Source organism: Lepidochelys kempii, chromosome 5, assembly GCF_965140285.1.
Source record: "Lepidochelys kempii isolate rLepKem1 chromosome 5, rLepKem1.hap1, whole genome shotgun sequence".
Classification (NCBI taxonomy): Eukaryota; Metazoa; Chordata; order Testudines; family Cheloniidae; genus Lepidochelys; species Lepidochelys kempii.
This window is the reverse complement of record NC_136384.1, coordinates 113,728,899-113,741,113: the sequence shown is the minus strand read 5'-3', so window position 1 is coordinate 113,741,113 and position 12,215 is coordinate 113,728,899. Positions and strand designations below refer to the sequence as shown.

At 43.7% G+C, this 12,215-nt stretch overlaps 1 protein-coding gene across 1 annotated transcript in view; it reads right to left on the bottom strand.

Annotated features, from left to right (window-relative positions):
- Positions 1–12,215, bottom strand: part of MTAP (methylthioadenosine phosphorylase) — a 55,581-nt gene that overhangs the window by 42,013 nt on the left and 1,353 nt on the right. The window contains exon 2 of the mRNA XM_073345512.2: positions 2,152–2,238. Coding sequence (XP_073201613.1) covers positions 2,152–2,238 — 87 coding nt within the window. The remainder of the gene's footprint in view (positions 1–2,151; positions 2,239–12,215) is intronic.

Here is a 12,215-nt window from a genome sequence, read left to right as displayed (position 1 = left end):
ATCTTCCATGTACATAAAGCCCCAGAATTATATACTAAGACAGCCAATAAAAAGGTGTCAATTGCAATGGCAATTTTCCAATATGCACAATTTCCACTGAGAACATTACTAAAACCAGCAGCTAATCTCATATAGGGGAAATGTCAGATGGCAACCATTTTGTTTTTGCTATTCTAGCCTGGATTCAAGACAACATCTTAGAGGTGAAAGGATCTCTGTTCTATATGAGACGCTTGTTTTAGTTTTGGGAGCAGGGTGGGGTAGATGGAGGGATGCAAGTGAATAAGTCCCCTTCATCCTCTTCCCAGTACTCTTGCAGATTTTACAGGGTGGTTGGAAATTCAAATATCTTCCTCTAATTCAGCTTTCCCCCTACCTTATTACCTCCCCACCATGGCCAATTGCCAGAGTCCACATTTACTCTGTTCTCCCCCCGTGTCCCTTACACTCACAAAGTCTTCCCCAACACCACTTTTGTTGGAGGTAGAGTTCTCCTTCCAGATCTTGGACCCTACAGGGTAGTGTTGAACCCCATGAAAAAGATATACAGGTTTAGGTTTCCACACAGGTTCCTCCCCATAAAATAACTGTTATTGCCACGTATCATATGTCTTATGAACTGCACTGGTAGAAGATGGTAAACATACAGCAAAATATCACATGGATGGTTGTTCTGAACAGTGCTCAGTTTCCTGTTTTGCAGATATTATGGAAGATTTGCGTTTAATTTCCCATTTTATTATACACTACCTACGTAAAGTCACTTACGCTGTCTGCCTCAGTTCCCCACCAGTAAAATGGGAATAACAACACTCCTTTTCTTCCATCCTTTTTCTGCCTGGTCTATTTAAATTACAAGCTCTCTGGGGTACGGACTGTCTCTTACTATGTGCTTGCACTATAGGTATAAACAGTTGGCTAAACAAACAGACATAGGGTGAGATTCTCACCTTAGCTCCAGCCACTTTTGCTTGGTAAAAGGGATGGAGTAACATAAAGCCTCTGAAAGCCTAGAATCTGGCTGGTAGGGAATTCCTCCCTGCACAGGACCAGCAAAAGACAGTCGTAAGGCTGCCTCACAAGGATCCCCTTGTAAATCTTGGTGTAGGGGGGAGTACCAGGGTGGGGTCACAGCAAGTAATACTGCAGAGATCCTAAGTAGTGCTGAGGCCCAGAGGCTGCCAGGGAAGGCTGCTCTAATTTAGAAAGGCCCACAGGGCTGTCTAGATTATGCCAGAGGCTGTGGAGCAGCCCAGAATTGGAAAGTTGCAAACCACCATGTCCCAACCCTGGGCTGAGAATTCTCCATTGTGTTTCTTATCTCATCATATTTAAAGAACAGTGGATGTGGGGGAGAATGGGGTGTATTCTCTTCCACACTTGGTTGTCATTATAACACCTTGCTTCTCGCAGTCATTATAAGCTGACTATGATACGGTGTACAAACCCCACACTGCGCCCAGGTATCCCCACCTCCCCAAACCTGCAGAGCATCCTCCAACTGCAGAACAGGCTTAAGAGCGAGCAACTCAGCTCAGAAGGGGAGGTGGGGAGGAAGACACATCTACCTTGGGGTTTCCTGGAGAAGGGTGCCGAAGAAGCCTCCCTGTGAGGAAGAGGACTGCATGCTGTGCCCAGTTGGGGCTGAAGGTTTAGCTGCCTTTTCTACTGATATCTTACGTTGTACTTGGAGCTGTTGGGAGAGATGGAGGGACCCAGGAAGGGTAACTCCGAAGAGACTGCAAGATGCCAGATCCTAATTAACTCTTATAGGGCCTGGGCTGGAGCCCGATGGAGTGGGAAGGCACAGGCTGACCTACCAACTTCTTCTCCTGCAGATGGAGCATAAGCCTCATAGTAAGGAGAAGGCAAGGACACTGAAAACACAAGATGATGCTAAGTCAACACACAGGTGAGGAACTAGACTGAAAAGCTGTCCTGGGCAGGGCGAGGCTGGATGCTGGGAGCACTGCCACCTGACCTTCAGGAACTCTATTACACTGACCAACACTCAGCAATCTATTGTGAGCATTGTCTACTTTGTACCTCCTAGGCTGAAAAACTTACCATAAAGCACACAAGTAAAAGACTCTTAAAAAAAAAAAAAAAAAAAAGCATCTTAGCAAGCCATAAGAAAAATATTATACAGACCTTGCCATAAGGAGTATCCACATATTTTTCTGTTCTTCCTTCCAAGATGTCAGGATCGTCCAGGCCAGTTCCACCAATAATTCCAATCTCACAAACAAACAAAAATAAGTATTAGAGCTCTAGAGATTACACTGCATGTTAAATCTGACAGTGACACTAACCCTGGATTTCTAGCCAGCTACCCAGTTTATTTTCTGACTCATCTCTGCTTGAGATGGGCCCAGAACCAAGGATCCAAAAAGCACCAATCATTATAGCTACAGCTCAGGTTTCTCATGAAGACTTGTAGCATGTCACTTTAGGCCATATTTCATATAATTTTCCCCAAGTACAAAGGCTTGACTACCACTCCCCAGTTCAAACAGACACCAAATTTAGAAGTTATCAAACTGCACGAAGAGCGAGCCACTGATTAATCATTTATCCCCAATGTGAAAGTAAACATGGGTGTTAACTGGCAAACTTGATAACTGATGCCAAAGAGATCAGCACAACTTATGCTGTAATCAAGGCTGTAACACAAATAGTATTCATACGAGATTGTTGTACACCTGTTCTGCAATGGGAAGAACAAGGACAAAGACTGAGGGCATGGCTACACTTGCAGATGTAGAGCGCTTTGAGTTAAACTAGGCTTCACAGAGCGCAGTAGGGAAAGCGCTGCAATCTGTCCACAATGACAGCTACAAGCACACTGGCGTGGCCACATTAGCAGCTCTTGCAACAGCCACAGAGAGCAGTGCATTGTGGTAGCTATCCCAGCATGCAAGTGGCTGCAATGTGCTTTTCAAATGGTGGTGGTGGAGTGTGACAGGGAATGTGCTGTGTCTATGTGGGGGGAGAGAGAGTGGGTTTGTGGGGGGGCTGGGAGCATGTCAGCATGCTGTCTTGTAAGGTCAGACAACAGCAGACACCCCCCCACCCCCCCCGCCTCACACAGAAGTCCACGCTAATGGTTGCTTTGTCCCAGAGCAGATAAGCATGCCGGATGTCAGAAACGGAGCTTTCAAAGGGCATATCCGCATTCTTGCAGCGATTCCAAAACAATGACAAGAGTGGCCATTTGACTTAAGGAGACTATGGGACGTTTCCAGAGGCTGATCAGAGCGCAGTAATGCAAAACCTCATTCACACTGACGCCCGGGCGTTTCAGCCAAGGTGCAACAAGCGTTAATCTTCTCGCCAAGGTGGAGTACCAGAAGCGCTCTAGCCGTGGAGTCAGAGCGCTCTACATGCCTTGCCAGTGTGGACGGGTAGTGAGCTAGGGCACCCAGGGCTGCTTTAATGCACTCTAACTTGCAAGCATAGCCAAGCCCTCAGTAGCTCTGGTCACCAGGGACATAATGGTCCCCAGAAATGCAACACCTGAATTGATACAATTAACCCTGATTGCCATTAAGGTATGGCTCTTAAGTTTCTTCCTCTCCCAATAGCAGTTGCTTCTAGATGCATGGGGAAGAGACAAAAAGGAAAGTGTGTTGGCAACTAGTTAGATTTGTCTGACACAAAGCTATTAGCTGAGAAGCTACTAACTTTCAGGCCATGTAGCCTCCTAGAAAAAACATTATTTGGCTGACTAGAGCCCCAGTTCAGCCAAGCACTCAGTTACCCAAACCTACACAGTGCCCCACACCATTTTATCTCAGGTTAAATTGCGTAAGACGTTCACATTGAGCGAACAGACTTTTACCCAGGATGGAGGCTGTCAACCAAAGAAGCCTTCCTTGCTTGCCTGCAATATGCGTAGAAAAGATAGGAAGTATGGCAAGAGACCACACTCGCTTAACCAGGAGATCTTCAATTATCTAAAAAAAATCAAAAAAGAGTCCTACAAAACGTGGAAACTAGGTCAAAGTATAAAGGATGAATATACACAAACACCACAAGGATGTAGGGACAATATTAGAAAGGCCAAGGCACAAAATGAGACCAGACTAGCTAGAGACATAAAGGGTAACATGAAAACATTCTACAGATGCATTAGAAGCAAGAGGAAGACCAAGTTCAGGGTAGGCCCGTTATTCAATGAGGGGGAAAAAATAACAACAGAAAATGTGGAAATGGCAGGGTGTTTAATGACTTCTTTGTTTTGGGTTTCACCAGAAAGGTTGGTGGTGATTGGATGGCTAACGTAGTGAATGCCGGTGAAAACGAGGTAGGATCAGAAGAGGCTAAAATAGGGAAAGAACAAGTTAAAAATTACGTAGACAAGTTAGACATCTTCAAGTCACCAGGGTCTGATGAAATACATACTAGAATATTCAAGGAGCTGACTGAGGAGTTATCTGACCCTTTAACAATTATCTTCAAAAACTCATGGAAGATGGGAGAGATTCCAGAAGACTGAGAAATGTCATATATAGTGCCAAACTATAAAAAGGGGAATAAGGAGAACCCGGGGCATTTCAGACCAGTCAGCTTAACTTCAGTACCTGGAAAAATAATGGAGCAAATAATCAAGCAATCAATTTGCAAACAACTAGAAGATAACAACATGATAAATAACAGTCAGCATGGATTTGTCAAGAACAAATCCTGTCAGACTAACCTAACAGCTTTCTTTTACCAGAGTAATAATACTTGTGGATAGGAGGGAAGTGGTAGATGTGGTATATCTTGACTTTAGTAAGGCTTTTGATACTGTCTTGCATGATCTCTTAAAGAAACTAGGAAAATGCAACCTAGATGGAGCTACTAAAGATGGGAACATAACTGGTTGGAAAACCATTCCCAGAGTGTCGTTATCAGTGGTTCACAGTCATGCTGGAAGGACATAATGAGTGGGGTCCTGCAGGGATCAGTTCTGGGTCCAGTTCTGTTCAATATCTTCATCAATGATTTAGATAATGGCATAGAGAGTACACTTATAAAGGTTGCAGATGATTCCAAGCTTGGAGGGATTGCAAGTGCTTTGGAGGATAGGGTTAAAATTCAAAATCATCCAGACAAACTAGAGAAATGGTCTGAAGTAAACAGGATGAAATTCAATAAGGACAAATGTCAAGTACTCCACTTAGGAAGGAACAATCAATTGCATACACAAAATGGGATATGACTGCCTAGGAAGGAGTACTGCGGACAGGAATCTTGGGGGGGGGGGGGGAGAGGGAGGGAGGGAGATGAGAGTGGATTTCAAAGCTAAATGTGAGTCAACAGTGTAACACTGTTGCAAAAAAAGCAAACATAATTCTGGGATGTATTAGCAGGACCGTGGTAAGCAGAACATTAGAAGTAATTCTTCCACTCTACTCCACACTGATAAGGCCTCATATGGAGGACTGTCTAGTTCTGGATGCCACATTTCAGGAAAGAGGTGTAGAAAACATGATTTGTGAGGAAAATTTTTAAAAATTGGGTTTATCTAGTCTGCAGAAGAGAAGACAGAAGGGGGAACTTAAAAGTTTTCAAATACAAAAAGGTTGTTAGAAGGAGAAAAAAAAATAAATTTTCTCCTAACCTCTGAGGACAGGACAAGAAATAATGGATTTACATTACAGTAAGGGAGGTTAGGGTTGGACATTAGGAAAAAATTCCTAACTATAAGGTAGTTAAGCACTGGAACAAATTGCCTAGGAGGCTGTGGAATTTCCATCATTGGAGGTTTTTAAGAACAGGTTAGACAAACACCTGTCAGGAATGGTCTAGATCAGTGGTTCTCAAAGCTGGTCCGCCGCTTGTTCAGGGAAAGCCCCTGGCGGGCCGAACCGGTTTGTTTACCTGCTGCGTCCACAGGTTCGGCTGACTGCAGCTCCCACTGGCCGTGGTTCGCCGCTCCAGGCCAATAGGGGTTGCGGGAAGGGCGGCCAGCACATCCCTTGGCCCGCACCACTTCCTGCATACCACCATTGGTCTGGAGCGGTGAACCGTGGCCAGTAGGAGTCGCGATCAGCCGAACCTGTGGACGCAGCAGGTAAACAAACCGGTCCGGCCCGCCAGGGGCTTTCCCTGAACAAGCGGCAGACCGGCTTTGAGAACCACTGGTCTAGATAATACTTAGTCCTGCCATGAGTGCAGGGGATTGGACTAGTGACTTCTCGAGGTCCCTTCCAGTCCTATGGTTCGATGGTTCTATGTCCATTCAACTTCTTTTTGATGGAGACACAGGAGGTCCCAGCAATGTCTGAAACAGTAATTAGGGATTTATTCTGAAAAACAATATGAGAGCAAACTATGCCTCTGAACTAATTTGTGCTACTTTAAAGGTGATCATCAGATATAGGAGTATTTCATCCACTCACACATAAAAAAGGAGGGAAGAGAGAGACCACTAAATCTAGAGCTGGTCAAAAAAAATGTATGAAGAAATGTTTTTCCACTGGAAAATCTCCATTGGTCAAAATGTTCCATGGACTGTTGATTTGGATAAAAATTTAATTTAGAAAAAAATTGAAACCAAGCATTTTGATAATGTTGGAACTTTCCATTTCAAACTTATACAAATGTTTTGGTATATTGTTTTGAAACAACTTTTTTATTTTGAAATTTATTTATAATTTTTTATTCTTGTAAAAATGGTATAACAAAATAATTATATTACAAATGACCAGTCAGAATACCAGAAATGAGCAAATCAAATACCAATGTCAAATTACCAATCACTATTTCATATATTTTATATTCATATAAATTTTAAATTCTTTAAACCCTAACAAAAAAAATTTAAACATATAAAATATTAAAATACGGTATATAAAAGCCATAAATGAAACAAACATGACCCAAAACAAAACATTTTCAGAAAATGCTTTGTGGGAAATTTTCATTCCAATTCAGAATGAAATTTTTTGAAATGCTGGAATTTCCCACAGAAAAGAAATTCTAGTTTTGATCAGCTTTTGATACATGAATTATGTATCCTTCTAGGTTTAAGGAGCTATAGTCCAACTAACCCACTGCACCTACAGAGACACCTTATTTTACAATTACTCAACCTTGCTTACCCAGAAGAATGCTGGAAAGGGACCAGAGAACACTTCCACTATGCACAGAACCCCCTCGGGACTTCATAGTTGTGCCCCTGGACCTACTTTTGGGTTCAGAGTATTCTTTTTAACCTTGTAACCTTCAAAGAGTGGTGCTTAATAATACCTGAAATGTAACAATGCGGTTTAGCATAACTCTGTATGTGTGTTATAAAAAGCTAATTACCATACGCGGAGTTTGCTTTCTAAACAAGGCCCGCCACAATCAGCCATTGCCTTACAAAGTAGTACCAGCTCCGCCTGCTGCTACCAAGCTAAGTTACACACATACAAAGAAATACCATTTCTGTTCTTGGCTCTACCACCAGGCCTCTACACAGAGTGCCCGACAGGGGGACAGTATTCACAGCCAGCATGGTGGCATCTTCTGTTAGTGAAAGTATGAAGAATGTGAATTCGTATTCTGCTGGGGATACAGGTTTGGTTTTGTTCTTTAAAAAGCTTTGTGTTCTGGTGCAGCCCACACAGAGTTAACAAGTTCCAGCGTAGCGCTAGCAACGAAGAGGGAATCTCCATTTAGTTTTAGCAAATGCTGACTTCTTCAACAAAGCTACATCCATAGGAATAAGGATTTGGTGCATGTTCTCTTGGGACAGTCAGAAAAGCAAAACGGTTAAGCTGTCAGTGCCCCACGTTCACAATGAATGCCGAGGGCAGACTGATTTATTACTGAATATTTCAATCAAAGAAAGTTGTGCAGCCTTCACAATCAAATTAATAATACAACGAGAAAGAAACATACACTTCCAAGTTATATGTTCCTTGGGCTTCCAGGTGGAACCAGTCATCTTTGTGTCTTTTAGGGTCTGATCCAACTCCCACTTAAGACAATGGGAGGTTTTCTACTGACTTCAATGGGAATTAGATTAGGCTCTTCAGAGTAGTGGCTGTTTTTAACTGTGTGATCTTTTACAATCCCAAGCACACTGTTGGCATGTAAAGAAATAAAAATTTTGCCCTCTGTTACACAAAGCAAAAATATTGCTTTTTTCAATTGGCAGTTACTGTTGCAGTGTTTGTCTGAATTTTAAGTGGAAGAACTCAAATCACGTTGAGCTTTTAAAAAACAAACAAAACCACATACCCCCTCTCTTGCCCACCCCCAATACCTTGTCAGTAATAAAAGTATGTTATCTAAACTCTCAGAATGGTTTCTAGCTGTACAACTAAGGAGGTGTATCTCTTAACAAAATAATAATAATAAAAAAGCACCACGTGGAAATCCCAGTGACAATCTAAAACAAAAATCTGTCTCTTGCTCTCAATTTCTACAACCCTACGTTTATAGAAACCCTACAGATGCCGTGTCATTATATTGCAATTAGCTCATCAGGCATCTCTTTTCAATAAGCAAAGACTGTGGTCTTTGTTACGTGCCAAATACTTTTCCATGTGAAAGCCTGGTTCATGTCATCTGCTGTGCGGTAGTATATAAACAGATTTTTTTCCTTTTGGTGCCACCTTGTGCTGTATGTGTGTTATTGCAGGCAAACAACTAAATTCTTAATACTCTGTATAATCCAAATTGGCAGACTAGGGAAGAAAAATAAATCACATTAATATTTGCTTATAATTTTTGTAATAAGAATGGTTATTTTTGCTTTAGTGTTATTCACAGATCATGAGTATTTGGACAAATACTGCTTTGTTCATGAAAATACTCAAGAGTCCTGAAAGCTATGATTATTTGCCTCAAAAACTGTACCTGAAGTATTATGGGATATTTATTACTCCAGAGTCCAAAGTTTCAGTCATCCTCATATGGAGTAGAAACAACATCTACATGGCAATCAAAGGTGGGATTTGCAGGTCACGTAGACACACCCACACTAGCGTTAATCTAACTAGCATACTAAAAGTAGCAGAGATGACACTGGCATGGACTTCTGCATGGGTGCAGGAACAATTTGTATAGTGGGGGTGCTGAGAGACACTGAACCACACTGTAAATCCTGTATATAATGGAAACCACTTCAAGGCAGGGGGTGCTGCAGCACCCCACCACCACCACCTCTAGTTCCAGCACCTATGAACTTCTGCACAGATTAGCAACGTGAAAACGTATGCAGGTCCCTGCTGCATCTTCAGTGCTATTTTTAGCTGTACTAGCTATTACACCTGGGGGAATTCTGCGCCACTGTGAAATGCAGAATTTGCACAGAATTTGATGTTTCCCCTGCAGCATTGGGGCTGCAGAGCTGCTGGTGGCCATTAGGGTCATTGTAGCTCGCAGAGCACCAGCCTGGTGGGGATGGAGGCTCTGCAAGTTCTGAAGCCTTGCTTGATCCTCATCGGCCTAGGGATGGGAGAGGGTCTGGGAGTCCCAGCTCAGGCAAAGGGTGAGGAAGGGCACTGCGTCCCTCTGTGGGACAGTAAAGAAGCTGGGGGGAGTATAGGTCTTGGGGGAGGGAGGTGCAGGTGTCTGAGCCAGGGGGTGCCCCGCAGCCGGGCTCTGGCGGGAGAGCAGAATGCAGTTGTCGGTGGCTGTGTTCTGGGGAGAGGGAAGTGCAGACATCTGGGCTCTGGGGGGGAAGGAGGTGCAGGCATCTGGGCTCTAGGGGCGCCCTGCAGTTGGGCTCTGGGGGGAAGGAGGTGCAGGCATCTGGGCTCTGGGGACGCCCTGCAGTTGGGCTCTGGGGGGAAAGAGGGTGCTGGAGCTGGGAGGTGCTCCACGGCTGGGGGGAGGGAGTTGAGGTGTCTGGGCTCTCAGGGAGCAGACACAGCCCCCTCCAGCATACCCCCAATTGGGTTTCTTTAACTCTCTACTCCTGGGGGAATCTTTTTTCATTGTTGTCTGTATTGTTGACATACTTTCTGACAGGTATTTTGAAATAAGTTACCAAAATAATTGAAACTGGAGTGATTATATTGTGTTATTGACAAATAATATATGCAGAATTTTAAAATATTGTGCGCAGAATTTTTAATTTTTTTGGCACAGAATTCGCCCAGAAAGTATATCTACAAAAGCTGCTATTGCACCTGTGACTGCAGTATAGCCATATCCTTATGGGACCAATCACAAACTACGATCTAAACAGAGGCTGGAAATTGTTCAAATACTCTTCAGTGTTTGCTGAATTTTGTAACTCATACAAATCAGGATAGAAATTGTGAAAGGTTTTTATTATTCTTTGAAATTCTAAAAAAATGAATAAAAGGGGCTAATAATTAAGTTAGTTTTAGTTAGGAACCACATATCTGCCAACATAACTGCAGCCCAGAATTTAAGATTGAGGATAATTTCCACAGAGAGTGCTTTTCAAACTGAATTGTTCTATCCAGTAAAAATGATAAACTTTGTAATTAAAGACAACAATGCAAACTGGAGATATGGGGTTCTTCATCATATTATCAGCTGGCTGATGAAACAGGCCGATGTCTGTAGAACTTGGGCTACCTCCTTGATTTTCACTACTACTTTTTTGTCTAGCGAGGATATAGCTGTAACCCCTCTCATTAAGCAATATGGGATGGGCAGGGTGATTGTGACTCCCTGATTGAGAATCCACAATACAGCCAAACTGTTCTTTTTCCTAACTGACCTTACTTTTACTCCTTCCCTCCTCCCAAAACACAATCCATGTGACACTATTTTTTATTTTCTGCTTTAAAAATCACAGCAAAACTTAGTTCCACTAATAGAAAGTAGATTCTATTTCTAAATTTCGAGTAACAAAAATCACGGGTGCAATGGGATTTCAACACACTCCCTTTGTAATATAAAGCTGACAATTTAAACTCACGGGTAGGTGTCAGAGAGAGGGGCCCTTTGCTACGATGCTGTTTGAGGAGCTGGAGCTACCATCACAGCCCACAGACAGCTTTCATCTCTGGGAATGCCACCAATGCAGGGAAGGTCTTATGTCAAGTTGCAGGAATGAGGAGCAGGCTGTCATCATTATGGGGATGGAGGAGTGGATTACACTGGTGGGCATTGCTGGGGGATAGGTATGCCCCCCCCAACCTACCCTGTGGTGTTGGGGGAATATGAAAGTGGGTAGGGATTTTAGGGGTGGTTGCAGATGGAACAATGGAGATTGGCAAATAGGAGGACAACCTAGTGCAATATGGGAGGGAATGAATCATAGAGGCATGAGTCCAGCACCCTTATCTACCCTTTGGCAACAACTTGAAGCCACTGCAGAGAGCTGGGGAGGAAAGGACGAGTGCTTCACAGTGGGGAGGGGCAATGCAGAGTCAGAGTAAGTTTGCTGCAGAAAGAAGATGAGCTAACTAGGAGCTGGGGGAAATCACCGTCCCTCTTTCCTTGTGCCACAACTGTGCTAATCATGCTTGGGGACAGGTTTCAGCCTCTCGGACAGGTAGTTCTCTCTAAAGGAGCCAGCAAAGGCTCATTAGAGCAGCTTCCCCTCTGACAAGAGGAACTGACAGATAAAAGCCAGTTATTTTCCACTGAATGCATCCGATGAAGTGAGCTGTAGCTCAAGAAAGCTTATGCTCAAATAAATTTGTTAGTCTCTAAGGTACCACAAGTCCTCCTTTTCTTTTTGCGGATACAGACTAACAAGGCTGCTACTCTGAAACCAGTTATTTACCTGTAACCACTGTTCTTTGAGAGGTGGGTGCAGATATGCATTCCCCTCAGGTATGCATGCACCTGAGGGGAATACACAGCTGTGACCACTTGAAGAAGAGAACCCACATCAGCTCCAGCACTGGACTTCATGCTTCCCTTCCACAAGCCAGTCCAGCTGCTCTTCTTCCTCTTCCTGTTTCCCAGGCCCCTGGGGTGGTCAGAAGAGGCTGGAACTAGGCAACACAGCAGGTGGGCCTGGTGGCGGCATGGAACCACAGAGTTTACTGCTGCAGCAAGTCCTGCTTTCATAGACCTTCCTGTGGGTTGTCAGGGCACAGCAGCGCAGATAGTACCTCAATGGACAGATATCCCTGTGAGAGAGACTCGGCCCACCCCAATCACGGAAAAGGCAGACACCAACCGAGATACCCCAAATTAGCTTCCCTTTTCTCTCAAGACAGGGAAAATTGCTTGTCTACACATTGACCTCAAGAACTGTGGGAGCTTCTTCCAGTCTTCCTTGTTTCCCAGGTCCAAAAAGC